Source organism: Misgurnus anguillicaudatus, chromosome 10 (assembly GCF_027580225.2).
Source record: "Misgurnus anguillicaudatus chromosome 10, ASM2758022v2, whole genome shotgun sequence".
Lineage (NCBI taxonomy): Eukaryota > Metazoa > Chordata > Actinopteri > Cypriniformes > Cobitidae > Misgurnus > Misgurnus anguillicaudatus.
In genome coordinates, this window is record NC_073346.2 from 33,639,116 (window position 1) to 33,666,236 (window position 27,121).

A 27,121-nucleotide genomic window follows, 5' to 3' on the forward strand; every position below is an offset into this window, starting at 1 on the left:
TTCTGGATTTTTTTTGGATTATGTCTCTCACAGTGGACATGCATCTACGATGACAATTTCAGACCCCTCCATGATTTCTAAGGGGGGGAACTTGAAAAATAGCAGGGTGTTCAAATACTTATTTTCCTCACTGTAGTTATTGGGTTGATCTTTTTCACATTTTCTAGGTTGATAGAAGTAATAGACCCTTTTACAGCTCACATGATCAAATAGCCTGCGCGCGCATTTTGGCAACAGAAGTGGTGTTAAAGTTGGTTCTAACGTGTTAGCAACTCAGAAAGCTTATTAAAACGGTTTCCCAGCTTCAAAATGTCTGGTTGTTGCGTTTGGTTGCACTAAAATAATATACTAATATACGTATATATGTATCTGTCAACTTTATTTTTGGCCATCTGCTAACGTCTTCTACCCACTCCACTATAGTACACGGATCTGGTAGCTGTGTTGAAAATGTTGATAAAGTCAACTTTTTAAAATAACTTTCTCTTATCTGTTGCTTCACTGTTGATTCTTACCATACTTCCGTTGCCTAAATGCGTGCGCATACGCTGCCACATCATCATTGTGTACAAACAGTAAAAGGGTCTATGGGGACCCAATTATAGCACTTAAACATGGAAAAAGTCAGATTTTCATGATATGTCCCTTTAAACTATTAAACTAGTTGCAACATTTTAAAATTTTTATTATCTCTTCAAAGAAAATGATAATAATGCAAATAGTAAAAATAAAAAAGCCTAGTTTCTTAATGACAGAAAACCGAAACGGATAATTACGCTACAATATTTAAGCTGTATGGTTTAACATCAATGGAAGACAGACTACACATTCATACAATGAGAGGACACATGGGCATCAGAAGCAAACAAATGTGGGTGGGTCCAAAACAAGTAGATGCCGTTTTCTTGTATTCTGGTGCCTATTATTTAAACACTTGTTTGTATTGACTACAAGCTTAGTTTACCTTGAGTCACGAGAGTGCAGTTGGCAAAAATACACTGTAAAAAGTGAAAAGTTAGATCAAATTATTTAAATTGGAAACACCTAAAACCTTATTTTCAACTTAAATATTCACTTTAGTTTCACTTTAGGTGAAAATTTAAAGTTGAAAAGAAATGACATTTTTAGGTGTTACCAATTGAAATAATTTTTAAGTTGATTCAACTACGTTGTAGTAAAAACACGAAATGGAGTTGAATACATATGGACTCTAAATGAGACTAGGGGTCTTGTGCCACTAAGGGTGTCACGATTTCGAAATCAATTTCGACCTCAAACTTCGAATTAAAAAATGGAATCCTCGATGCTGCCACGCCCCCATGTCACCGGCCGGCTTGCCAAGCGGGAAAAAAACACGTGTTGAGTGCTGCGAGTCAACCTCCTCTAACTTAGCTAGCTACGGCCAGTAAAAAAAATATAGCATGGCAGATGCAGAAGACACCACGCGAGCTGCTCTTTACATGGGAAACAAAAAAACAGCATGCACCTCCCGCCTTCAGCTGAACTCAATCAGAGCACGCACGCGTGCACAGCAAAACGACCTCCGTGCCAGGACCGGGCGTTTCTCTGAACTGAGATCTGTTTAAGTTTCACAACAACTTATTTCAGCTGCTTAAGAGTTATGAAAACAGCATTTAAACATGACTTATTGGGGTATAGTCTTAGTTTTACAAAGTCTGACGGTAATAAAAGCGCGTTTTTAAAGTGCAAAGTACTGACAGGAATGATCATCTGACAGGAAGTTTCGTTTTATCAAGTATGTACGGTACCATATTTTTCCACTGGCAGCGCGACTAACATGGCAGGGCATCTCCGGGTTCAAGGTCAGATGTTATATTTCATAAAAGTCTAGTCTAAAAATGGCATAGCATTTTTTTGAGAATCGTGACATTAGAATCAAAAATGTAATCGAATCGAGGATTTGGGGAATCGTGACACCCCTATGTGTCACCCACATATAATGGTTCCGACGCCCATGAGAAACAGAACAAAACTGAAAAAAGAACAGATACGATCACTGTGAGAAAGTCAGAGGATTAAGAGGTAAGTAAAGCATGAAACAGATGCGAGGTTAGAGATTAATAGCTACCTGCAACTAGGTCTCAATAGTTTGGCACTGGCAACAGCTTTCCACATAGATGTTTTGGCCATCTCATCAGATATGTTAACCACAGAGGGGTCAGAACTGCAGAAAAGACACATCAAAGCACTTACAGCTGGTCACATATACAAACTATAGCCCAGAATCCCTGGAACTCTCTTTCTGTTCACCAGCAAAGTGCTTGATGGCCATCTGATTATTTAAGTAAAAAAATCAGATGGACCAGATGAACCTTATCAGCGCAGTTCTTCCAAACATATCTTATTCTGTATTATTACCATATATAAGTCGCACTGGACTATAAGTCGCACTGGACTATATGTCACATTTATTTAGAAAATGATTTCACAAAATCCAAGCTAAAGAACAGACATTTAATCTAGAAAGGCAAGTTATTCAACTAAACAACGGCACACAAAACAGCAGGCTGAATAGGTGTCCATATGTTAACGTAACATTAACATTTGTTCAGATAACATAATAGCACACAAAACATACCTGAGAGGCTGAATAGGCTAAATTAACACGACAAGCCAAATCAAGTTCACCAAGCTCCCGAAGTCATTTCACATCACTGAAACATTGAATTACATAAATACAGGAGCAGCATATAGCAGACTCTCGCATCTGTAGACAGTAATGGTTTCTCTTGGTTCATATGAAATAATTTTGACGTATAAGTCGCACATGACTATAAGTCGCAGGACCAGCCAAACAATGAAAAAAAGTGTGACTTATAGTCCAGAAAATACAGGTGATCTCCATAGGTTAGGGCATTTTGTTAAAATGTTCCCTGTCATGTTAGTAATCGAAGCAATTCTTTGCTTGAGTTATCTTACTGGATCATCTGCCGCCTGGAATCATCCTGTTAGGCCAGACCTAATGTAAAGTCACTAAGATGAAATGAAAAACCTTTGATAAATTTGTAATCCATGCTCGTCGTCTGCCCTCGTCTTTAGTAAACCAAAACATTTTACTTTCAACAAGGCTTTTTTTTTAGAGATCAGTTTAGCCACTAGCCAGACCGATAAATAAATACAGACCTGAAGTTCATTTCGGTTCATTTTAAAGGTCACGTTCTTCCTGATCCCATTTTTTTTAAACCCTAGTTAGTGTGTAATGTTGCTATAATAGCATAAATAATACCTGTAAAATAATAAAGCTTAAAGTTCACTGCCAGGCGATATATTTTCTTGTAACAGAATTTGCTTTACAAAGCCTACAGCGAATGGCCGGTTTGGACTACAGCCCTCTACTTCCTGCTTTAATGATGTCACTAGAACAGTTTTTTGACTAAACTCCACCCACAGGAATACGTCAGTCGACCGCTAAGCTAACGGCAAGCTAAGCTGCTATCGAATCACAACATACTAAACATACTACACAATCAGAACTCGAAGTATTTCTGAAGGAGGGACTACATAGAACAAGGAAGACGTCAGCCCGTTTTGAGGACAGTGAAAACAGCGCTATACAGATAAGTAAACTGTGTGAAAAATACAGTGTTTTTTTTTACACCTGAAACATGAACACATGTTATATTGTGCACTGTAAACACAATCAAAGCTTGAAAAACACAGAAAGAACGGGACCTTTAAACCAAGGTTATTGGTCAACACAACAGCTGTCTGTCAATGAGATGGCCCTGGTTATTTTGTTGGACTTTAGGTACTGGAGATCATGGATTTTTTACTGCTTTACACATGAAATAACACATTTCCCACATTCCCCAAGCAGAGCTGTCGGAGAGAGATTATTTAGAGACCATGCACTCACACCGCCATAAAGACAGCTGTGTTAAAACCACAGTGTTCTGCGTTAATCAGCAGTAAGTGATGATTAACTCCAAAAGTGGCAAAAATGGGAACATGTGGTAACCAGAACACAAACACGCCTGCAAATACACAAAAGACCAACCGCTCGACTCTCGTCTTCCTCGCATGATGTGCTCGAGGCTACGCTGTCAGATCTGTCTCAAAGGAAACATGTCATATGAAATAAAACTATAAATAAAGACATCAACTGAAAAATGTTATGAAGTATATCACAAACCTGAGTTTCAGGGCCTTTACAGGGACATTCAGGTGAATCCCGCCCTCATAGGGGATCTCTATGCCCTCGTCTGCCTCCATCATGCGCTGTGCTTCCTACAAAGATTGAATTGTTTAAAAATTCTGTTTAAAAACAGCACAATGTGTGTGCTGTTATAGATGTTTTACTTTTTAAAAAATAAGTATGTATGTTAATATTATAGGTAGGGGAGAGCGGGGCACAACCTAATGCTTTTTGGTTTTGATTAATTATATTTTTAGACAAGCAAAACACACACCTCTGCTACAAATGAACATTTGAAGCTTGTTTCTAGTACTTACCATTCTTGTACAATTACACCAAATGTGACAGAAGTGCAAATGTTACAACTTACCCCATAGGTGGGGTTAATTGTAAAAGGCAGGGGGGTAGTTGTAACACTTGCTAAAGATTAAGTTTGCAGGCAAATATTTCAATACTATTTTGTCTATATACTTGCAGTGGATATTGTTTATATATTTGTCTATAATAGACAGGTATCCGCACTGTATTCATTCATCCAGCCCTTTTCTAACAATAGTTCAAATATAAATGGTTACAAATGTCTAAATAATTGAGAAAAAGCAGCACAATTATGACAATTTTTTTTTATATGTGACCCAGTCTGTAATAACCATACTACAGTTTCAAAATCAAATTCTGAGATAATAAGCATCAAAGTCTGATTTTAGCCATTCGTTTCATTGTTTTCAATCTTTGACGTGACCTTATTCAATCAATATTAAAGATATGAACAAAAATTTATTTGACACACGATTTTTGATAATAGACGTTTTGCGTGTTTGCAAACAGAGATGACGTTTTTTGTGGGCGGAGCCCAACTGGTGGCAGAAAGTGAATGCTTCTCAATAGCTGTGTGAAGTGTTTTAGCGTTAAACTGTGATTTTTATGGATCCGGTGTTCTGTAGAAGTCTGTTTCCCTTATATTTCTCTTTAGTGTAATGTTTCTTATAGCATTTTCACCAAGTTACGTTTATTTTTTAAATAAATTAAAAGTTTAAATGGCTTGGCTACTAATATGTGTGCATGTATGTAATGTATATGTATTGTTCTTTATTAGTAAATCAATTATTTTTTACAGTATGAATCGCTGACGTACTTATAAGATCAATACTATCATGTATTCTGTATAATATAATTTATTAAATATTTAATCAATTTCCTGTTTTCAATTTGTTCCTTATATTTATAGCCTACGTGTTTGTTCTAAAACTATTATGTTTACATACAAATTAATTTGTATAGGCCTGTTTATATATTATTAACACTTTACATCGTGTGTGTGTGTGTGTGTGTGTGTGTGTGTGTGTGTGTGTGTGTGTGTGTTTGCTATGTTTATATATTTATTAGTAAACATCATAATTAAAAAAAAACAGGAAGAATACATAGGCTAAGATAGAAGGTAAAAAGAAGTAATAGAAAACGAAAAAAAATATGAGAACTTTAATAAATGGTAATATTATTGATATTATGAACTCATTCAAATCTTTAATCTTTTTAAATAAATTATGGGCTTGACGTGATGAAAACGCTATAAGAGACACATATAGGGATCAGACTTCTACAGAACACCGGATATCTACTCTAATTATTTTCTAATTATTAAAAGATTTCCAAATGATTTCATCACTCCAGTCTGTCCACTTGAGGGCTTATTGCAACCATAAACACCTACGTTTATCTTCAAATGGTGTCTTTGACGACGGTATACTATAAAAATGAAGGTCATCTATTTTGGCATTCCTATTCTGACACTCAACAGCACAACAAAACATTTTCTAGTGAGTTATATTGTTCGTTTCACTCGTGTCTCATTCATTTCCACTGTTTTTCTGCCACCACATTGCGTGCGTGACGTAACTGTGACGTCGACTCGCAAAAGATCTATACAGGCACATTTATTTTGTTGGCAGCCAGTAATCATTCATGTGTAGCCCATTTAAAACAATGTCAAGAATTACGCTAACGTTGGCGGTTTTCATATCGTGAGTGCTGAGGGGTTAGATGTAACACAGCGTTACAATTATCCCTGCTGGGTGAAAATATTTTCAAGCCCACCAAAAAAGTTGCTAAGAGCTGCAGACATATTTCAAAACGATGCTATGTTTTTGCCCCAAAAATATAGTCAAGCCTATCAAGAGAAGTACACTGAAAAAGTTTGGAGCCCAGCCCTAAAATTTGTTTCAATATGCAATATACACACAACTAATATATACAGCATATATTGCACCTCTTTTGCCTTTTTCTTTTTGTCGTCTTCCTTTTTCTTCTTGCTTTCGGGCATGACATCATCCAGCCAGCTGAGCTCCCTCTTAGAAAAGAAGAAATCTAGAAGCTTCCGTATAAACACCAGAGCCAGGACCTTAAGGAGAAGCAGGTATATTCATAATATCTCCTTTACATGCATGTACAACACGCATTTCAATGCATTGTAATTTAAACGCACCATCATTGGGAAGACCACAGCGGCTGCGGAGGCTTTGATGACCCACAGGAGCACCAGACAGGTGAGTTGGACTATAGTGAATACGTGAACCTTCCACAGTGGCACGTATCTCAGGTAGATCAGATCAGGCTGGTGCTTCGCAGGCATGCCAAACAGCTTAATCCGGTCAAAGAACTACAGCATTCAAAACCGACACTGCATTACTGCATTATAACTCAATTGGTGCAATTTTTAGTTTTTATCACCTTGTAGTAATACTTAAAGAGACACTCCACTTTCTTTGAAAATATGCACATTTTCCAGCTCCTCCAGAGTTAAACATTTGATTTTTATAATCTTGGAATCCATTCAGTCGATCCCCGGGTCTGGGGGTACCACTTTTAGCATAGCTTAGCATAATCCATTGAATCTGATTAGACCATTAGCATCGCGCAAAAAAATAACCATAGAGTTTCAATATTTTTCATATTTAAAACTTGACTCTCTGTAGTTACATCGTGTACTAAGACCAACGCAATGATATTACGCAGTGCCCGAAAATAGTCCCCAGATATTGAAAGTTACCAAGGGGACTATTTTCAGGCATTGCGTAATATCATTGCGCCTCCTGCAGCCATGTTACATCAGCAAAGTCCTTGATTATTACGCCAGAATGAGCTTATAGTTCCTAGCCATATCTGCCTCGAAAAACACATCTTTTAATTTTCCGTCAGTCTTAGTACACAATTTAACTACAGAAGAGTCAAGTTTTAAATAGGAAAAATATAAAAACTCAACTTTGGTTATTTTTAGCGCAATGCTAATGGTCTAATCAGATTCTAAGGATAATGCTAAGCTATGCTAAAAGTGGTACTGCCAGACCCGGAGATCAGCTGAATGGATTTCAAAACGTAAAAATCAAATGTTTAACTCTAGGGGAGCTGGAAGATGAGCATATTTTCAAAAAAGTGGAGTGTCTCTCCAAATTGGTTGCTAAATATAAAGCACACAAACCTGTATGCCTTTGAGGGAGGACACACCCATATAGAGGAACACGCCATACAACACAGGCATTGGTATGAACTAGAGGACAACAGAAAATACATAAAATGTATTATATATGCAGTATGCTAAAATATATGTGACCCTGTCTGTGAAATCCAAGCTAAATGCCAATGATGAGTTTTTACGGCAATCCATACTTCCGCTATTATCCACTAGGTGGCGCTTTTATCAAACTTAAAAATACTGAAGCTTCCACTGATTCAAAACAGTAAAAACTCTGTGTATGTTTTGATCATCGTTTTGGGCCTGATCTCTAACAAAAATGCAATTACCTTAGCTTTTAAAAAATGTAAGAAACCTACACATAAAAAATTGAAAACGAAACTTTACAAAAAAAATGAAACTTTACCTTCAGAACAGATGTCATAAAGACAGATAATCCCATAAGTACAAAGATCATCAGCCCGGTGATCCTCTGCTCACGGATGCCCAGGAATTTAGGCTGCTCTCCTGGGGCCGAGCACTCGGACTCCACCTTCAGGCTGTTGACGTGAGAGATAGAGAGGACGGTCGCAGCGACGAACCAGGGCAAGCCCATCACCGAACACACAGCGAGCATCACTGCCACCATCAAAAGGTCAAGGTGATACCCGCAGCCTTTCTACAGGGGATAAGAAAAACATTAGTACCAGGAATTTGAACCGCTCTGGTAAAGAGCACCAAGAATCGAACCAACCTTGAGTTTGTGTTCCTTACGGTTGATGATCACGGCAGTGATCTGCTGATCCATGAAGATCAGTATGGTGCACAAGAGGGCAGGAATGGCTGCCGCCAGTAACGTCCACCAGGGGTTGTCACCTAGAGGTGATATCAACCAGCCTCGATTCTTAGAGGTGGGCTATGATCCAGAACACAACATTTTACACAATTTAACATACAGTGCACTGTGATTGTTTAGTAAATTGTGTTTAAACATGTTTAATAAAACTTGTTTTACCTCAAAAGTGTCTGGGACCTGTAGTTTAGGAGATGGGACGCCCACTAAATAATCAACCAACACCATGATCATGATGGTCAGAAAAACAGCAAAGTCACTGATGGAAGAGCGGACCTGTGGAGGACAGTAAATCACACTGTATTAGCAGCACATGCTAACATGCACATGTACATGCTCAAACAGAGGTGCAGAAACACTCACCTTAGTGGGAAAATAATGCTTGGTCTTGAACTGTTTGAGGAAGGATGACAGGAAGAAGGTGGTGAAGAAGAGGATGACAGACCAGAACAACACATCAGGGATATATGGCCCATGGTGTCCGCATGCAGGACCGACAAACTCGCCATAGAGCTGCTTGCATGTCTTTTATAGAGAGGAAAAGTTGAATAAACATTAAAGGATTTGACATAGTTGAACATATTTATATGATTACATAAGTGTTTTTTTATTGAGGTTTATCTATTATATAAAAGCTGAATAAATAAGCTTTTCCTTGATGTATGGTTTGTAATGCTGCGTTCAGACCAGTGGCGTAGCATCTGAGCATGCAGGGTATGCACGTGCAAATGGGCCCAGGCCAATAGGGGGCCCGCCGCAGCTTTTAATTAAAACATTTTTTTTTCAATTTAATTTTTATTTCTGGCTGCAATAAATATATTTTTGTAAGCATATCATGTGTAGTGATTTCTTATTTCTGCATAATGTCTAATTTCTCCGTCATTTCTTGTTTGCGTTTATTATTTTTTTGCACTCCGCAGCTGCCGTAGAGTACTACGCTATCATTTTTTTTACATGACGCATCGCCGCGCCAAAAAAAAAAGAAAACACAGTGTGAGAGGTTAATATAGCGGCAATCTACATGAACATTAAGGATGGACAAATATAAACATAAAAGTGGGGCCTTAAAGAGAAAAGAGAAGGCGGAGAAGTTAGTCACGAGTCAAAAACTACCTAAAACATTTCGGATTTCTTTACTTAAATCTACCCTTTAAAGTAAAAAAGTAAAGTAAAAATATTTGACTACCTTATTAAAAGTATATGTTGTTAAAGGAATAGTCTACTCATTTTCAATATTAAAATATGTTATTACCTTAACTAAGAATTGTTGATACATCCCTCTATCATCTGTGTGCGTGCACGTAAGCGCTGGAGCGCGCTGCGACGCTTCGATAGCATTTAGCTTAGCCCCATTCATTCAATGGTACCATTTGGAGATAAAGTTAGAGGTGACCAAACACATCAACGTTTTTCCTATTTAAGACGAGTAGTTATACGAGCAAGTTTGGTGGTACAAAATAAAACGTAGCGCTTTTCTAAGCGGATTTAAAAGAGGAACTATATTTTATGGCGTAATAGCACTTTTGGGAGTGCTTTGACTCGCCTGAAAAGTCCGCTCCCCTTCTCCCTCTCATAATGGGAGAGGGAGGGTGTTACTGCGCCGCGTCGAAGTACTCCCAAAAGTGCTATTACGCCATAAAATGTAGCTCCTCTTTTAAATCCGCTTAGAAAAGCGCTACGTTTTATTTTGTACCACCAAACTTGCTCGTATAACTACTCGTCTTAAATAGGAAAAACGTTGATGTGTTTGGTCACTTCTAACTTTATCTTTAAATGGTACCATTGAATGAATGGGGCTAAGCATAATGCTATCGACGCGTCGCAGCGCGCTCCAGCGCTTACGTGCATGCACACATTTTTTCGAATGAAGCGCGTAAACTCAAAATGTTCATGCGACAAACTACACGCAAAATTTGACACAACAAACGCGGCTAGTGTGAACCCACAAGATAGGACAATATTTGGTCAAGATACAATATTTAAAAATCTGGAATACGAGGGTGCAAAAAAATCTAAATATTGAGAAAATCGCCTTTTGAGGTTGTCCAAATGAAGTCCTTAACAACACATCACTAATGATGAATAAATTTTTTTTATATATATTTGCGATAATAAAATCAACCAAATATCTTCATGAGACATGATCTTTACTTATCTGTTTCCCCGCCATTGTTGATTTATTTCGTCTATTAAGAGATAAAATTGCTTTAAAAAACGTGTTCCTGATAAGGTTTTTTGTTAATCTGTAATACCGTGATTATCCACTAGATTACCCAATTTACTAAAAAAACTGAAGCAAAAAAATTATTTACTCATTTTAAACTCTGTGTATGTTTTCAGACAAAAATATTAAATTTAAGTGCATTTTGTGCTTAAAACAAGCAAAAAAATCTGCCAGTGGAATAAGAAAAGATTTCTTGAATTAAGTGTTTATGAAAAAACTACACTTATTTCAATAATTTTTTTCTTATTCCATTGGCATTTTTTTTGCTTGTTTTAAGCACAAATTCACTTAAAGTTGTGTCTAAATACTAGACTTATTTTCCTAGGTCATTTTGCTCATCAAGAAAATACATCTTAATTTAAGAATTTTTAGATATTTTTACTGAAAAAACAAAACAAAAATATAAATTATTTTCAAGAAAAAAATTCTTAGTATTTTTGTCCTGTTTTCAGCAGAAATATCAAAAAATTCCTAAACCAAGATGCCCTTTCTTGATGAGTAAAACGACCCAAGAAAATAAGTCTAGTTTTTGGACCAAAAATATCAAATTTAAGTGATTTTGTGTATAAAACAAGCAAAAAAATCTGGCAATGGGGTAAGCTAATTTTTCTCGAATTTAATGTTTAAGAAAAATGTTCAAGATTTTTTTGCTTACCCCATTGGCGGAGTTTTTTGCTTGTTTTATTGTTTTTTGCTCATCAAGAAAAAGCATCTTAATTCAAGAATTTTTAGATATTTTTACTGAAAACAAGACAAAAATACTAAGATTTCTTTCTTGAAAATATTTTTTTGCAGTGTATGTATAAATCAGAACAGAATGAAAAGGTTTAAATATCAGATTAGGTGTCAACAACATCGTTGCTCGCTTACCGGTACATCTAGCTCACTCCATGTAATGTTATCCTGACTAAAACCTGACTGATTCCATGACTGTACCATTTTCTCTGTGATATTAGCTGGTGGTGAACACTGACACCTGAAAGACAAACGTCCTTTATACATCTCTTATATCCTATTTTACCCAGCACTCCATACTACAAAACTGGCCAAATACTGGACTTACGTGTAAAAGGTGAGATTGTCTAAATTGTCGTGCATGTTGAAAGGAAACATTTCTCCCAGTTGGAAGAGTTTCTCCAAGGCTTCATAAATGAATATGATGCAGATGAGAGCAGCAAAGGCCTCCTCTGTGAATCGAGTGATGTAGCACACCAGAGAGCTGGCATCCGTGGCAACCAGCAAAATGCACAGGAAAGCCGTCCATAGACCGATGCTGGTGCGCAGTGGGAGGTAAGATAGACCGTAATCACTGAGAAGAGAGAACGAAAGAGATATTCCTGTAAATAGCATTTGGAGAATTAATGACTATAAGCTAAATCTAGATTTAAATAGATGGACAATTATTCAGCCATTTGTGTCAATACGATACTTTCAAAACACAATACGAAGATTTATTCATTAAATATGACACTGGACCAAAGTCACACGGATGTATTCATCGCAATAGCCAACAATACATTGTACACTCACCTAAAGGATTATTAGGAACACCATACTAATATTGTCTTTGACCTCTTTTCGCCTTCAAAACTGCCTTAATTCTACGTGGCATTGATTCAACAAGGTGCTGAAAGCATTCTTTAGACATGTTGGCCCATATTGATAAAACAGCATCTTGCAGTTGATGGAGATTTGTGAGATGCACATCCAGGGCACGAAGCTCCCGTTCCACCATATCCCAAAAATGCTCTATTGGGTTGAGATCTGGTGACTGTGGGGGCCGTTTTAGTACAGTGAACTCATTGTCATGTTCAAGAAACCAATTTGAAATGATTCGAGCTTTCTGACATGGTGCATTATCTTGCTGGAAAAGCCATCAGAGGATGGGTACATGGTGGTCATAAAGGGATGGACATGGTCAGAAACAATGCTCAGGTAGGCCGTGGCATTTAAACGATGCCCAATTGGCACCAAGGGGCCTAAAGTGCCAAGAAAACATCCCCCACACCATTGCATTAATGAAAAATTGAACAGGTGTTCCTAATAATCCTTTAGGTGAGTGTATGTGTCAAAATGATCTAGTTTTCCTTTAAGCCAAAAATTATTAGGATATTATATATTTTGTAATATTTGATGATTTGTAAATGATTCGAAAACTTACTGAAATATATCAAACTTTATTTTTGTGAGTGGATGCAGCTGCTGGACAACTTTAAAGGCGATTTTCTTAATATTTAGATTGCCCCAATATTTGGCCCAAAGATTGTCCTATCCTAACAAACCATACATCAATGGACTTGAATTATTTATTCAGCTTTCAGAAGATAAAAAAGTCAAAAATTTGACCCCTTAAAATTCCAGTGTACCATGGGAGGGACTGCATTATTTGCCAGAAAACTTCATCAAATACAACAACTCAAAAACAAGAAGCTAAACATGTCATATATTTTTGGAAAGCTGAAATTCTTGTGATTTGAATGATGTAAACCGTTTTAAGATACAATCAACACAGCACAATTTGTGTCCTTTTAAGGCCTTTTTATTGGCCTTTTCAGCAATGCTTAAGACTGGTTTTGTGGTCCAAGGTCACAAATTCAAAATACTTTATTTGTACTGATAAAGGAAAACACTGTACTGTATAGATATTACACAACACTTTAGCTTAAAAACTAAGCATCACATACGCATTTAACACATTAATATACACAGTTTGCTTTGAGTAACTGTGTAGGATAAGATTAAAGAAAGTCATTCAGATCCTGTATGTGTAAACGTGATCCTGTGTGATTATAACAGGGTTACTCTGCTGCACCAGTAGATGGCGCTGTAGTTATTATGGCAAGTTAAAACAAGCTTGTATTTTGGAAATATATCGACTGCTACATTTAAACAAAAGGGGCAAGAAGTGTGACCTTGTATACTCGATCTAAAACAATTTCACACAATATTTTATTCCAATAATTTGTTTGGACAAGTTTTTAAAAGTGCTGATGTTGAGGATTGGACTGTTTTAATGATTGTGTTTACACATTGACCCAGCTTTGGCTTGTTTCCATTTATTGGAAAAAGAAAGAAAAATTAAATGATTGACATTCACAGCGCAAAGGTCGCATGATTGAATCCAGGGGAACACATAAACTGATGAAATGTATGCTTATACTTTTTTACAAATCACTTTGGATAATATGATTTGATTTCACACACCATTTATCTATTTTAAAAAAAGTGAAAAACTCAAAATGACCAGCTACAGACCTTAAAATAAGCTTCTTCCTTATGCATTCAAATAATATTAAACCTAAATTCTGTAACTATCGACATTTTTATTTAACAACTACTCTGAATTATAGTGATCCTCATAAGAAAACAAGCTGAGAAATGTGACTATAGGGTCAATTTTTTTAAAACTGAGATTTATACATTATCTGACAACTGAATAAATAAACCTTCTATTAATATGCCATTGATGTATGGTTTGTTAGGATTGGACAATATTTGGCTGAAATTCAACTATTTGAAAATCTGCAATCAGAGGCTGCTGTAAATATTGAGAAAAATGCCTTTATAGTTGTCCAAATGAAGTCCTTAGCGACACGTATTAATAATGATAAATAATTATTTAATGTATATACGGTAGGAAATTTACTAAATATCTTCATGCAACATGATCTTTACTTATATTCTAATGATTTTGATCTATACAATGTTTTTTTTGGCTATTGCTACAATATACCCATGCTACTTATGGAAATGGTCACAAAACATTTCCATTTTAAAGGTAAAATATGTTAAACGAACCCCCGAGAGTCTAAATTTGTGCGAGTCTCAATTAAGTGATATTAAGCAACTTTTTCTCATTGCAGAACTTAAACAAAATTTTCTCAAAAACCAGAACCGGTCCAGTGCTGCCCAGGATCGTCAATGGCTGACCAGCAAACAGAGAGTAGGCCACACCGGTCATAGAAGCTCCAAACAGAGACTCAATGGCACTCTAAAACAAACACAAACAAACTATTATATAAACCGTTCAAATATTACGTAAATTGAAGTAACTAATACCACATTAAAGGTGTGGAAGCAGTGAGCTTCTTGATTTCAGACATCTGATTCACGCCCAGATTCATCTACCGAGCGCATTAGTGCTCAATGACTATAGGTCAGACTCACTATGTTGTTTTTGGTGGCCTCCCCCAGTAGGCCTCCAAAGGTGATGACAGGGGACATGCAGGCACAGTAGAGAAACAGAATAGAAGCCAAGCACTGCAGGCTGAAAGCATCCCGCACGTCGCTCCAATAAAACGGAGCTTTTCTTTTTACATCTAGTACCAGACCCCCAAATATCCTGAGAGAGAGAAAGAAACATAATATAAAGTAAACATGCATAAAAAATGAAGCCAGTATTCGATAACTATTTTGAATCTATAATATACATCATTTAAAGTCATTAGATATGCTTTTTAAAACTTTATAACAAATTTCTGGTGTCCTAATGGTTGCTTGTGGTGATGTGTATATGAAGAAAGATTTGGGTCTCTTATACCAGCTTTTAATAGAGGGCTCTCTTTCACTACAGCGCCTGGTTGGCTATCTAATCCACACATCAAAGGACGTCCGCTGCGTTAAATATACTGCCTCAATTCAATGCCACAGACATCAAAGGTTTACAAAATTTGCACTATAAAAATTTTTTAACACTTCTACCTAATGCTTCTTTAATAAGGTTCCCTTTCTGTCTCTATCTTTATCAAAACAAGCTTAAGCAAATCTAACATTATCCCCAACCCTTCTGACTAACACAGGCTTCAGCTTTGAAACATTTATCTAAAGCCTAGACACCATAATGACTTCATTTAAAAGTCTGCTATGCCAGCATTTTTTGTTTACATAATCCCATCAGCTATATTAAAGGGGGGTGCATGATTTTTGATAAACACTTTAAAACAGGGAGTCAGGCCGACTACCAAAACACACTTGTAGCCAATCAGCAGTAAGGGGCGTGTCTACTAACCGACATCGTTGCCTGGGTTGCGTATGTGTGGGGCGGGTCTATGCAGGTGATTACTATGAGAGATCTACTATGCAGGTGATTAATTTGGGGATTAACTGTATGCAGGTGATTAATATGAGAGATCTACTGTATGCAGGTGATTATTGCAGGGTATCTACTGTATGCAGGTGATTAATTTGGGGATCAACTGTATGCAGGTGATTAATTTGGGGATCTACTGTATGCAGGTGATTAATGCAGGGATCTACTCTATGCAGGTGATTGATTCTGGGATCTACTGTATGCAGGTGATTAATTCGGGGATCAACTGTATGCATGTGATTATTGCAGGGGATCTACTGTATGCAGGTCATTAATGCAATGGATTTACTGTATGCAGGTGATTAATTTGAGAGATCTACTGTATGCAGGTGATTGTTTGCAGGGGATCTACTGTAATTTGGGGATCAACTGTATGCAGGTGATTATTGCAGGGGATCTACTGTATGCAGGTGATTAATTCGGGGATCAACTGTATGCAGGTGATTAATGCAGGGGATCTACTGTATGCAGGTGATTAATGCAGGGGGTCTACTGTATGCAGGTGATTGACTCTGGGATCTACTGTATGCAGGTGATTAATTCGGGGATCAACTGTATGCATCTGATTATTGCAGGGGATCTACTGTATGCAGGTCATTAATGCAATTGATTTACTGTATGCAGGTAATTAATTTGAGAGATCTACTGTATGCAGGTGATTGTTGCAAGGGATCTACTGTATGCAGGTGATTAATTTGGGGATCAACTGTATGCAGGTGATTATTGCAGGGGATCTACTGTATGCAGGTGATTAATTCGGGGATCAACTGTATGCAGGTGATTAATTCGGGGATCAACTATATGCAGGTGATTAATTCGGGGATCAACTCTATGCAGGTGATTAATTCGGGGATCAACTATATGCAGGTGATTAATTCGGGGATCAACTCTATGCAGGTGATTAATTCGGGGATCAACTGTATGCAGGTGATTAATTCGGGGATCAACTATATGCAGGTGATTAATTCGGGGATCAACTATATGCAGGTGATTAATTCGGGGATCAACTATATGCAGGTGATTAATTCGGGGATCAACTCTATGCAGGTGATTATTGCAGGGGATCAACTATATGCAGGTGATTATTGGAGAGGCATCCAGCTGCAGCCCCGCAGACTCACTTCTTGCTAGACACCAGTGGCTGGACACCAGTGGATGGACAGCTGACGTCATTTCCGTATCGTCATTCACTTTTCAAATTTGACGCGCCATGCACATGTCAGCGGTAAGAAAAAAAATAATAAACTGTCGATGATTTATCGGTCATGTCAGAATTCAAATGCACAAACTAGACAGTTTTATGGGGCAGGAATGAGGTGTGGTGTGCACAGTGTGCAACAGTTTATTTGAAACTGTTCATGTTTTATTTTCTCTTGAAATCGGGACTTCCCCCACAACCTTACAGGCCTGACTGTTGCATGTTCATTCTGATGGTCAGATTTGTCTAAGTTTACTAAGATGTGTGTAATTTCCAATAAATATTGCAAAACCACGAAGTGTTAATTTGATCTGGATTGTTTGGTAAATTCTCTGATCATGTGAATCTACGTATATTTTAAAAACAGAAGTGGTTTCATTTAAAAAAAAAAACCTGTGGTCAATCAACATGTATAAGTCTGTTGTAATGACAACGTTATAGTTCATTGATCAAGGCTGAATTTAAGTCACAAAAAAGTAGTGAAATGATCTGAACAATATATATTTTCAAAGTGGTTCTTGTGAATGCAGTTTGCATGAATTTTTGATGTTATAATATTAAGCATATCATTGGGAATTGTTTTATGTAAAGAGATATTATAAAGATCATATTTCAATTTGCACACAGATTTTATATTATATATTTTAAGTAATTAAAGTAAAATGACAATACGGAAAAAACGTGTGCAATTAAGCCTGCAAAGAATGTCTGTCCACTGGTGAAAACCGAAAATAAATATGCTGTCTATCCAGAGATGAAAATATAAAATAAATATGCTGTCTATGCAGAGGTGAAAATATAAAATAAATATGCTGTCTATCCAGAGGTGAAAATATAAAATAAATATGCTGTCTATCCAGAGGTGAAAATATAAAATAAATATGCTGTCTATATCCAGAGGTGGAATATAAAATAAAATTGCTGTTCATCCAGCGGTGAAAACGGAAATTAGCGGCGAGACGGAGATGACGTAGGCTGTCTATCCACTGGTGTCCAGCCACTGGTGTCTAGTCGGAGGTGAGTCTGCGGGGCTGCAGCTGGATGCTATTGGATTATTGCAGGGGATCTACTGTATGCAGGTGATTAATTTGGCGATCAACTGTATGCAGGTGATTAAAATGAGAGATCTACTGTATGCAGGTGGATAATGCAGTGGATTTACTGCATGCAGGGATTTATATGAGAGATCTACTGTATGCAGGTGATTGTTGCAAGGGATCTACTGTATGCAGGTGATTTATGCAGTGATCTACTGTACACAGGTGATTAATGTGAGAGATCTACTCTATGCAGGTGATTAATGCAGTGATCTACTGTATGCAGTAGAATAATGCGGGGATCTAATATATATAGAGGAGAATAATGCGGGGATCTAATATATGCAGGTGATTAAAGCAGGGATCTACTGTATTACAGGTGATTAATACAGGGATCTACTGTATTACAGGTGATTAACACAGGGATCTACTGTATGCAGGTGATTACTGCGGGAATCTACTGAATCCAGGTGATTAATGCGGATCTACTGTATGCAGGTGATTAATGCGGATCTACTGTATGCAGGTGATAAGTACTGGTGATCAGTTCAGAAGTTGATTAACATATATGTGCATGTGTTTATATGCAATAAACTGGTGCTTACCGTCCTGTCCTTTGAAGTTCAGGTCCAGCATGGTGATCCTCCTCTTTGATGGACTCTGAGGGTGGAGCAGATCCATTAGGCAAGGATGGGATCTTTCTCTTCTCCTGTAAATACAAATGAATACCAATGCAGAAGCAGAGATCAGACTACGTTCATGCATAACTGTCGCCACACCAATAATTTAGAAGGCAATAACCAGTGAAATTTCACGATCCACCAACTTCAATATCACAGCAAAAACGAATAGTCAGTCTCTTTATTTAAATATTTAAATATTGATAAACAAAATACAATTAGTATTATTTTTAAAAAGTAATTTGTTTTTGTTTCTTTTAAGCAATGATGTTATAAATAATCTCCATGAGCTCAGACTACAGTGACAATCGCCCTGAAGCAACCTGGGTAACTTGACCCTGAGGTTAAGAGCTTTGCTCCAGGGTGCAGTCATTAATCTTAACTTTCTCCTTGTGGGAGTCCAACCGAAAACATTCTGGTTACATGAGCCTACAACCAGCGAACCCACAACCTGCCTAAACCAATTTTCATTGACTGCAGAATTGTGGCATTTCACCTGAGAAGGGACGCTCTTTGGTGGCTCGATTCGTATTGTGGGGTCCCACTCTCCTGGAGGCAGCACGGTCACCTGATCCAAAAACTCATCTATGCCAGAGAGCAGGTCAGTCCTGTCTTTGGCTTTGTATGCCACATCATGGAAGATCTGTGAAGATGTCACACAGCAATAAACATTAATAATGTTTATTATTAATGGATTGATGTATTTATGAGATGATTCACAGTTTGAAGCACAGTTCCATGAAAAAAACTTCTTACATTTAAACAAATAAAACAAAAACAATAAGAGGTTACGTCAGCAAAGTCAGTAATAACATGAAATATCCAACAATAATCTGGTTGGCTTACCTCATCTGTCATCAATGTAGCTATCGATCTGCCAATCTCATGGTACTGGCCTCCTTTCCCAAAAGGCCCCAAAAGCAGGAAGAGAAACCTGTTAAATTAAGAAGAGGAAATAATTAAGTTTACAAAGGTTTAATGGGTGTAACAATCAAACAATGTCAGCAATTACAGTTTGAGTTTAGTCAACAAGGATGTAAGAAAACCGATTAATGTTAATGCAAATATGTGATTTACAGAGGAAGGCTGCTTGAGAGCTACCTGGTAGGAACTGGGACTTCTGTCAGTCCCGTGAGGAGAACAGCAGGTGAAAGGCGAATAAAGGCGATGATTGGACTCTCCAGGAAATCAACTTCCCCCACCAAAACATTCGAAGCCTCTGCACCGGGAGGAATTTTCCTCATAAAATTCATGTCCACCTTAATGGATCAAATGGCAAGAGAACAGATGGGGGGTCAGGGGTGGTTTAAAAGAAGCAGACCTTTGACATTAATTATACACAACCTCAAGAATGAGGCAGTGGTTTACTGCTAATAAGTAGTTGTAGTTTAACTGCATTCCAAAAACAAAGCCATGATGACTAAACACCAAATCAAACTAGTCACTAGTATACAATCATAAGTGTGTGGGAAATTTTGATGGGTTGCTTTATTTTAGATGGTTATGAAAAAATGTAAGACATTTTTAAAAATAGCACTCACAATTTGCTGAGAAAACAACGTATATTAAATACAGCACAACATACACAAATGAAAATCTTATGATATAAACCATTTAAAAATTATAAAGAAAAAACTTTATTTATGAAGAACAACTACAGACTCTTAAAGACTTTTCGAAATGTGATGTTTACAATCCATGGGACAGTGAGACCCAAAGACCAGTTCAGTCAGGAAAAATGTTTTTCTTCCTTGTGAATGGCGTTTATCTAACCTGGCTCTGTACTCATGGGAAGATGTCACTTAACTCCTAATAAAATAAGACGTCACATGAAGTATAGTATCATGTGCAGAATAAAAATAAACTATCAGGTAATAATCTCAGGTACTATTAACGCAAAACCCAACCGTTTTCTCAACAACTCGAGAGCTCACAATCTAGAGTTTCTGCTTATTTTGAAACCAAGCGTATAATGTGACCATGAGAATTTTTATGGGAATATTTTATGACGGCTCAATTTTCAAGCCTACAAATATTCAACACTTCTGCGGCATAGTTGAACCAGTACTTTAGTTTCATTATCCGATATCGCAAAAACACAACAGCACAATACCTCAATAGCAAGTCTGTCTTAAGGCCGTTTCACACGGTACGCAGCAAAATCACCACGCAGCTTTTAGTGCAAATGTGTGTATCTTCAACGGTGCATGCCATGAAGTGCCATGTCCAGAGAAGGGACAGAATTTTGGGTGCATAAGCTAGGCATTTGGACCAACTCCCCTTCATCTCTGTAACCGCCACCGTTTTGCCGTTAAACACTCGCGGTTGTTGCATACCGTGTAAAACAGCCTTTATGCTGCATAGATCCCAGAAGCCAAGCATCACGGTCCACGCTCAAGATTATTTGCGGGATTTAACTTCGCGGTATGCAAATTTTCCACTTGAGTTTAGTATTTTTAACTTCAAGACGTATAGTCAACTTTGAGGCGAATAGCACGTGTTTGCGTCAATCGCACAGCTCAATTTGCAAAAGTTAAATTAGTTTCTGGTGCGTACAGAGCATTAGTCTTAATAAGCACCTATTTCATTTCATTTTCATAATACAATGTGTTCGCGTGGGTTTATGGTTCAAAAAACACATTATTTTCCACATACTGTAAATTTTTGCTCCAGATTTCGATTTCTTCCTGAAACGCATACATTTTGTACAAAACTGTCTCTGATTGGCTAGCTAACCTGTACCTTGTGATTGGTCTGAATACCTCTGATGCCAGTCGGAAATGTGGTTTGGGTCAGGTCGGGTCAGCTCACCTCTGGCTTGGTTAGCTTTTCCACCAAGAGTTTAGTAACACTTCGGAGAGGGAGGGATTGTAGGTGTGTCGTTATATTTGCGCTGCCTACTGCTGTGACATCACGTGAGAGCGTCGTTGTACATTCCCATACATACATTTATTTCTCAGTCCGCCACAAAATTAAATTGACCACCACAAATATGTTTGCACATCGCGTTTTTCACTTCCTCTGTTTCACATGACAGATTCTGTACAAACACCCATAGCGTCGGTTGACGCGCTCCGCTGATCCTCATTGAAGTTGCATTTAAGCATATATGTGGACGTGCGCATCGCGAATGTGCCGCCACAAACTGCAAGTCTGGAAAAAACCTGTTATGGTGTTCCTGATTCAAAACCTGTGGATGTTTTACATCGCTAAAAGGAGTTTGGGAACTTAAAGCAGAGCACAGATGACAACAGACTCCAGACAGCGCAAGCTAGCATGAAGGTAAAGCTAATCTTTAACATTAAAGCGATGACGCTGGTAGTGACGAATCTCTTCGATCAATCAGTGATCTACAGTGTTTTCGCGTCACGTTTTGGTATCAGAGCGGGTCGCTTGGAACCCCGACTGAGGTGGTACTAAAAAAAGTATTGCAGGGTTCCCACACCTTAGTTAACTTCAAATTCAAGGACCTTTCAAGGACTTTCCAGGTCCAATACCCTCAAATTCAAGGACTAAATGTGTGGACACATTTCAAGTGAGAGCAAGGTTACATTGTGTTACCTTTTAAGATACATCTTTACATTTCCCTTTTGACGGAACTCGCACTGCGTCACTGTGGTGACACTTTGGGGACGCATCCAGGGGTAAGTGCGTCTGAATGTGTATATCAAATTCAACCAATGGTGAGGCTTAACAACAAAGACAAGGTGACGTGGGAGCCAGGAAGTATATCGCTACCTACGTTACACGGATACAGGAAGTAGGGCAAGGGAGACGCAGCGTCCCGTTCTCTTATCAGGGAACAACAGTTACATATGTAACCCGAGACGTTTTTTTTTATGTGTTAAACACAACTATGCAAAAAAGAATTTTGGCATGAATCAACATTCGCATACAGAAGATATAAGCATTTAAAGCAAACAGTTTAGCACGTGTGCTTAAAAGTCTAGAATTTTTATGATATTGCAAGTACTTTTAATGACCTTTATCTATGTATGTATATTTTCAAAAACTTCCCACGACCTTGATTTTTTCCCCAGATTCACCAACTTTCAAGGATTTCAAGGATCCGTGGGAACCCTGGTATTGGTTACTACGTACTGCACCCAGTGGAAAAGCTCCAAAAAGTAAGCTGACCCGACCTAAACCAAACCGTGGGGTACTATGCAATGGAAAAGCGCCATTACTGTACACACCAAAGTAAATATAACATCATTAATAAGATAATTGGTGCTCTTTAAGGCATAAAAAACTGTTTATCATTTTATTAAATTCATGATGGACTCATGATGATTAATTTGCAGATTTTTGGCAGAACATTTTAACATAAATAACATAATTAGGAATGCAATAACACAAAAATTATTTTATCTTTTAGCCGATACCAATTATAGTCCAATATATCAATGCACCCCTAATTAGACTGTGTGTACAACTCTACCCTCATGGTCAACCGTTACTTTGGACACCCTTCAAAATAAAGTGTTATAACGTCCCACAAGGACACTTTAGGGAAAGGACAGCGTGCCTTAAGGTCAAGGAACTGACGTTCATGGAAAACATTTCTCCTTCTGTCCCTGTCCTTCTGGCTTCACAAGACACATCAAACATCAATAACAACCACGGACCAACACAATAATCAATAGTTTTTTAACCACTGTAGACATCACAAATATTCAAACACATCACAGTGATGACACATCGACAAACATGAAGCACTTTAAAATTATCCACTGGAACACGAGAAGGAACAACCGTGTAGAGACTTACAGCAGGCCTTCTGCCGCCCCATCCCATAGAGCCACAACTACAGTGAAATGGGGAACGTCTATCCTGATAGCAACCAGACAGACACGGAGAATGTCACAATAGTGTTTGCGATATATCTGCCATCTCAGATTACAATTTCCAAAACAGCCCCAGACCAACGATCAAACATGTTTACACATTTTTGTTCACCTTATCAGGGGACAGGCAGCGGCCCGGCCTGACAAAGTAACACACAGCAGTCATCGAGCTTATATTGAATGGAAACACTCACATAGGTCTACCTATCCACAATATTTACAATCAGACAACCGTCTCCAACCACAGTGTGTCAGGGAGGAAGCTCACCTTGCTAAAGTCCACAGTGCTGTTTTCCCTGCTGCCACCCGCACCGTTCAAACGGATCTCACTGGGCTTGCTGTTTTCCAGGTTCCCCGGGGCCGACTGGGGCGATGAGAGATAGCCTGGTGGGACAAGAAATGTGTGGAGGTGAATAGTTAGATGTGCTGATGAATTGCGACTCAAAACTTGCAGGATGTTAAGCACACGCTCATGTTGTGGACATGCAGGGGGTCGCATGCTCTCTGGACAGCGTGTACGCTCACTAATACAATGCTGTTTTTAAACATTTATAAGCAACGTTCACACCCAGAGAGCTGTAAACATAAAACCTTTTAGATAAGGAAAGCAGTTAATTTTTTTAAAACCGTTACTAATCAAATGAAAACTACATTCCTATAACCATAAAGAGAGACCCTTTAAAACTGCGTAAGTCTGGGCTTGACAGTTCATGGAAACAAGCTCTGCTGCTATCTGAGCCTGCTGCTTGACGTCAGGCGGGCTTAAAAATAAAGGGAGCAAAAAGACCCTCCTTCTATGGTCTTCCATGTAAACACATGGAACAAAAAAGATCTGTCATCGAAATTCTGTCTGAGGTCACTTCCTTCTGGCCAGTGAACACTCAGACAGTTGGATCTGTGGTTTGGCTCCAGCTGTAGAAGAGAAACCACTACGATCACGCTCGGTTTATGAGCCATACAGTAAACAAACACAAGAGAACCAGATCATTTACATTACCCAGTAATGTAAAACATGAGCAACTTTATGACATCACCCACTCCCATTTCAAAAGGCTCCGCTTACACTTATGGAACAACGTATTCCAGGATCCAGTTGACCTACATTATCAAGCAGCTTTCTATTTGGGCATGACATAACCTAACACCTGTGAGGTACTATTCATAGTATACCTTTAATACCCTTATGCTATGCTTCATTTGAGCTGATTAGTTTTACAGATTCACTTCCATTTTCTAATGCACGTGTGACTCGATTGCAGTAGTGGAAATCTTAAACCATATTACGTAGGTTGTGGCTTTCGCAGAAATGATTTAACACTTTAAGGTTTTATGCATATTTCTCTGTTTTCTATAACTATAAATTTGCTGTTCCTCACTAAAAAATCTGCAAAGTCCCTTTGTTTCCATGGGCCACATGAACAATTGCAAAAAGACCAATTATGGCAGATGGAAAGATTATGAGCAAATAACTCACACAAAACTCACCTATAACTTTAGAAGACTTAAAGGGACACTCCGTTTTTTTAAATACTGTATGCTAATTCTCGAGCTCCCCTAGAGTTAAACATTTGATTTTTACCTTTTTGGAATCCATTCAGCTGATCTCCGGGTCTGGCACTACCACTTTTAGCATAGCTTAGCATAATCCATTGAATCTGATTAGACCATAAGCATCGCGCAAAAAAATAACCAAAGAGTTTTGATATTTTTCCTGTTTAAAACTGGACTCTTCTGTAGTTACACCGTGTCCTAAGACCGACGGAAAATTTAAAGTTGCGATTTTCTAGGCCGATATGGCTGGGAACTATACTCTCATTCTGGCGTAATAATCAAGGACTTTGCTGCTGTAACATTGCTCGCGTCGGCCTTAGTACACGATGTAACTACAGAAGAGTCAAGTTTTAAATAGGAAAAATATCGAAACTCTTTGTTTTTTGTGCAATGCTAATGGTCTAATTAGATTCAATGGATTGTGCTAAGCTATGCTAAAAGTGGCAGCGCCAGACCGGAGATCAGCTGAATGGATTCCAAAAGGGTAAAAATCAAATGTTTAACTTTAGGGGAGCTGGAAAATGAGCATATTTTCAAAAAAAAGTGGAGTGTGCATTTAACAGAGTACGCAGATGTTCGACGAATGCGCATTACGACAAAATGCAACGTATCTCCTAGGCTACACATACTGCATTCTCCTGTACGCACAATGTACATGGGGTTTCAAAAATCCGGCAGTGCATGTACTGTCTGCGGACCCTTGGACCATACTTCGGCCACTTCTGTGACCAAAAGCAAAGTATTTAAATATATTAAAAATAATAATGATTGCTTGTTACAAAATAGCAAAAAAGTCCTATGCTGCGCTACAAATTTAATGACATCACTAATAATTACTGTCTGGCAAGTAAATGGGAAATATTCATGAAACTTTATAATCCTTAAAAGCCCTCTGAACCACTTTAAAGGACGCCAAAAATCAGGCCAAACTAACATCTTCAGCAGTGTCAGCAAGGCAAGTGCCATGTTAGTGTAGGTGGTGTACGCAGCACCAACCAGAAATATCTCACAAGCTCTTAAACACCTTTGACTGATTGGTCATCGTGAAACTCAAGAAGTGGGAACACAGTGCAACGCAAAGGGTTTAAAAAAAGAGCACGAGAAGCAACAAGAAAAAGAGGGAGAGAACGTGACAGTGTTGGGTGTATGCATCAGAAGTACAGTAGCACTTGTGTGAAAGAGAAATTTATGAGTAACACTTTACTTAAGGAGGTGTTCATATTGGTCATATTGGTTAATATCAAGTTGTCATAAAGACATCTCAAACAATGTCAGTTGTCATAAACGTGCATAAAATCTCCTTCATGAAGGTGTCATGTCAGTCTTATGATTACCCCTTCAAGTAAAGTGTTACCAAATGAGGTTATGGAGCTAAAAAGTTACTTTTTAGTAACTCAATGTAGTGTCCCCAAAACTGCTTACAGATAGGGAGAGTGAGAGGCTAAGCAAATGTGATCATGCATTTGCCACACCATCATGCATCAGGGCTGCATATTTGCCTGACTGAGATGGAAGCAGGAGCTGTGCCAGTGTGGCCGGGTCAGACACCACCTGCTTCTCCTGGCCGGCAGACAGCCGCGGTTCCTCCTCCTCGGGCGGGAACACGATGACTTCCGGAATGTCCATTCTCTCTCCCCGTGCCACAAGCAGCTGGGAGGGTCCTGGGTAGCAGGGAGGTGATGGAACATGGCGAGGGGTGGGCGGCGTGTTATGAGGAGTGGTACAAGGGGAGATGTTGGGGGAGGCAGAGGGGCTGTTGTTGGCACTGGGCAGGAGGAAGTTGAGGATGATGGAGGAGCGGGAACAGCGAGACTCTGCGGAGGGACGGCGAGAGTTCAGGGGGTTGGACAGAGAGAAGGAGCTGCGTCGAAGGAGAGACAGACGGGAGGCGGAGAGACCCTCGCCTGATGGGACCGGTGCAGGAGGTCAAAGGAGGATGAGGCAGGGTATGAAGAGAGGAGAAGAAAGTAAACAGGCTGCAGATGTAATAAAAACATCGATGAATAAAACAAGAGCAAATATGTTCGGACGGGGAAGC

The 27,121-nt window shown here is 38.4% G+C and overlaps 1 protein-coding gene across 1 annotated transcript in view; it reads right to left on the minus strand.

Annotated features, from left to right (window-relative positions):
- slc4a7 (solute carrier family 4 member 7) overlaps positions 1-27,121 on the minus strand; it is a 57,507-nt gene that overhangs the window by 3,665 nt on the left and 26,721 nt on the right. Inside the window, exons 7-25 of the mRNA XM_073872415.1 lie at positions 26,583-26,987; positions 23,801-23,916; positions 19,787-19,944; positions 19,532-19,619; positions 19,182-19,328; positions 18,611-18,714; positions 14,849-15,023; positions 14,536-14,672; positions 11,745-11,987; positions 11,552-11,657; positions 8,821-8,982; positions 8,620-8,733; positions 8,359-8,520; positions 8,032-8,283; positions 7,632-7,700; positions 6,639-6,812; positions 6,423-6,554; positions 4,154-4,248; positions 2,090-2,185 (exon numbers count right to left, since the gene is read on the minus strand). Of these exons, the coding sequence (XP_073728516.1) occupies positions 2,090-2,185; positions 4,154-4,248; positions 6,423-6,554; positions 6,639-6,812; positions 7,632-7,700; positions 8,032-8,283; positions 8,359-8,520; positions 8,620-8,733; positions 8,821-8,982; positions 11,552-11,657; positions 11,745-11,987; positions 14,536-14,672; positions 14,849-15,023; positions 18,611-18,714; positions 19,182-19,328; positions 19,532-19,619; positions 19,787-19,944; positions 23,801-23,916; positions 26,583-26,987 (2,935 nt within the window). The remainder of the gene's footprint in view (positions 1-2,089; positions 2,186-4,153; positions 4,249-6,422; positions 6,555-6,638; positions 6,813-7,631; positions 7,701-8,031; positions 8,284-8,358; positions 8,521-8,619; positions 8,734-8,820; positions 8,983-11,551; positions 11,658-11,744; positions 11,988-14,535; positions 14,673-14,848; positions 15,024-18,610; positions 18,715-19,181; positions 19,329-19,531; positions 19,620-19,786; positions 19,945-23,800; positions 23,917-26,582; positions 26,988-27,121) is intronic.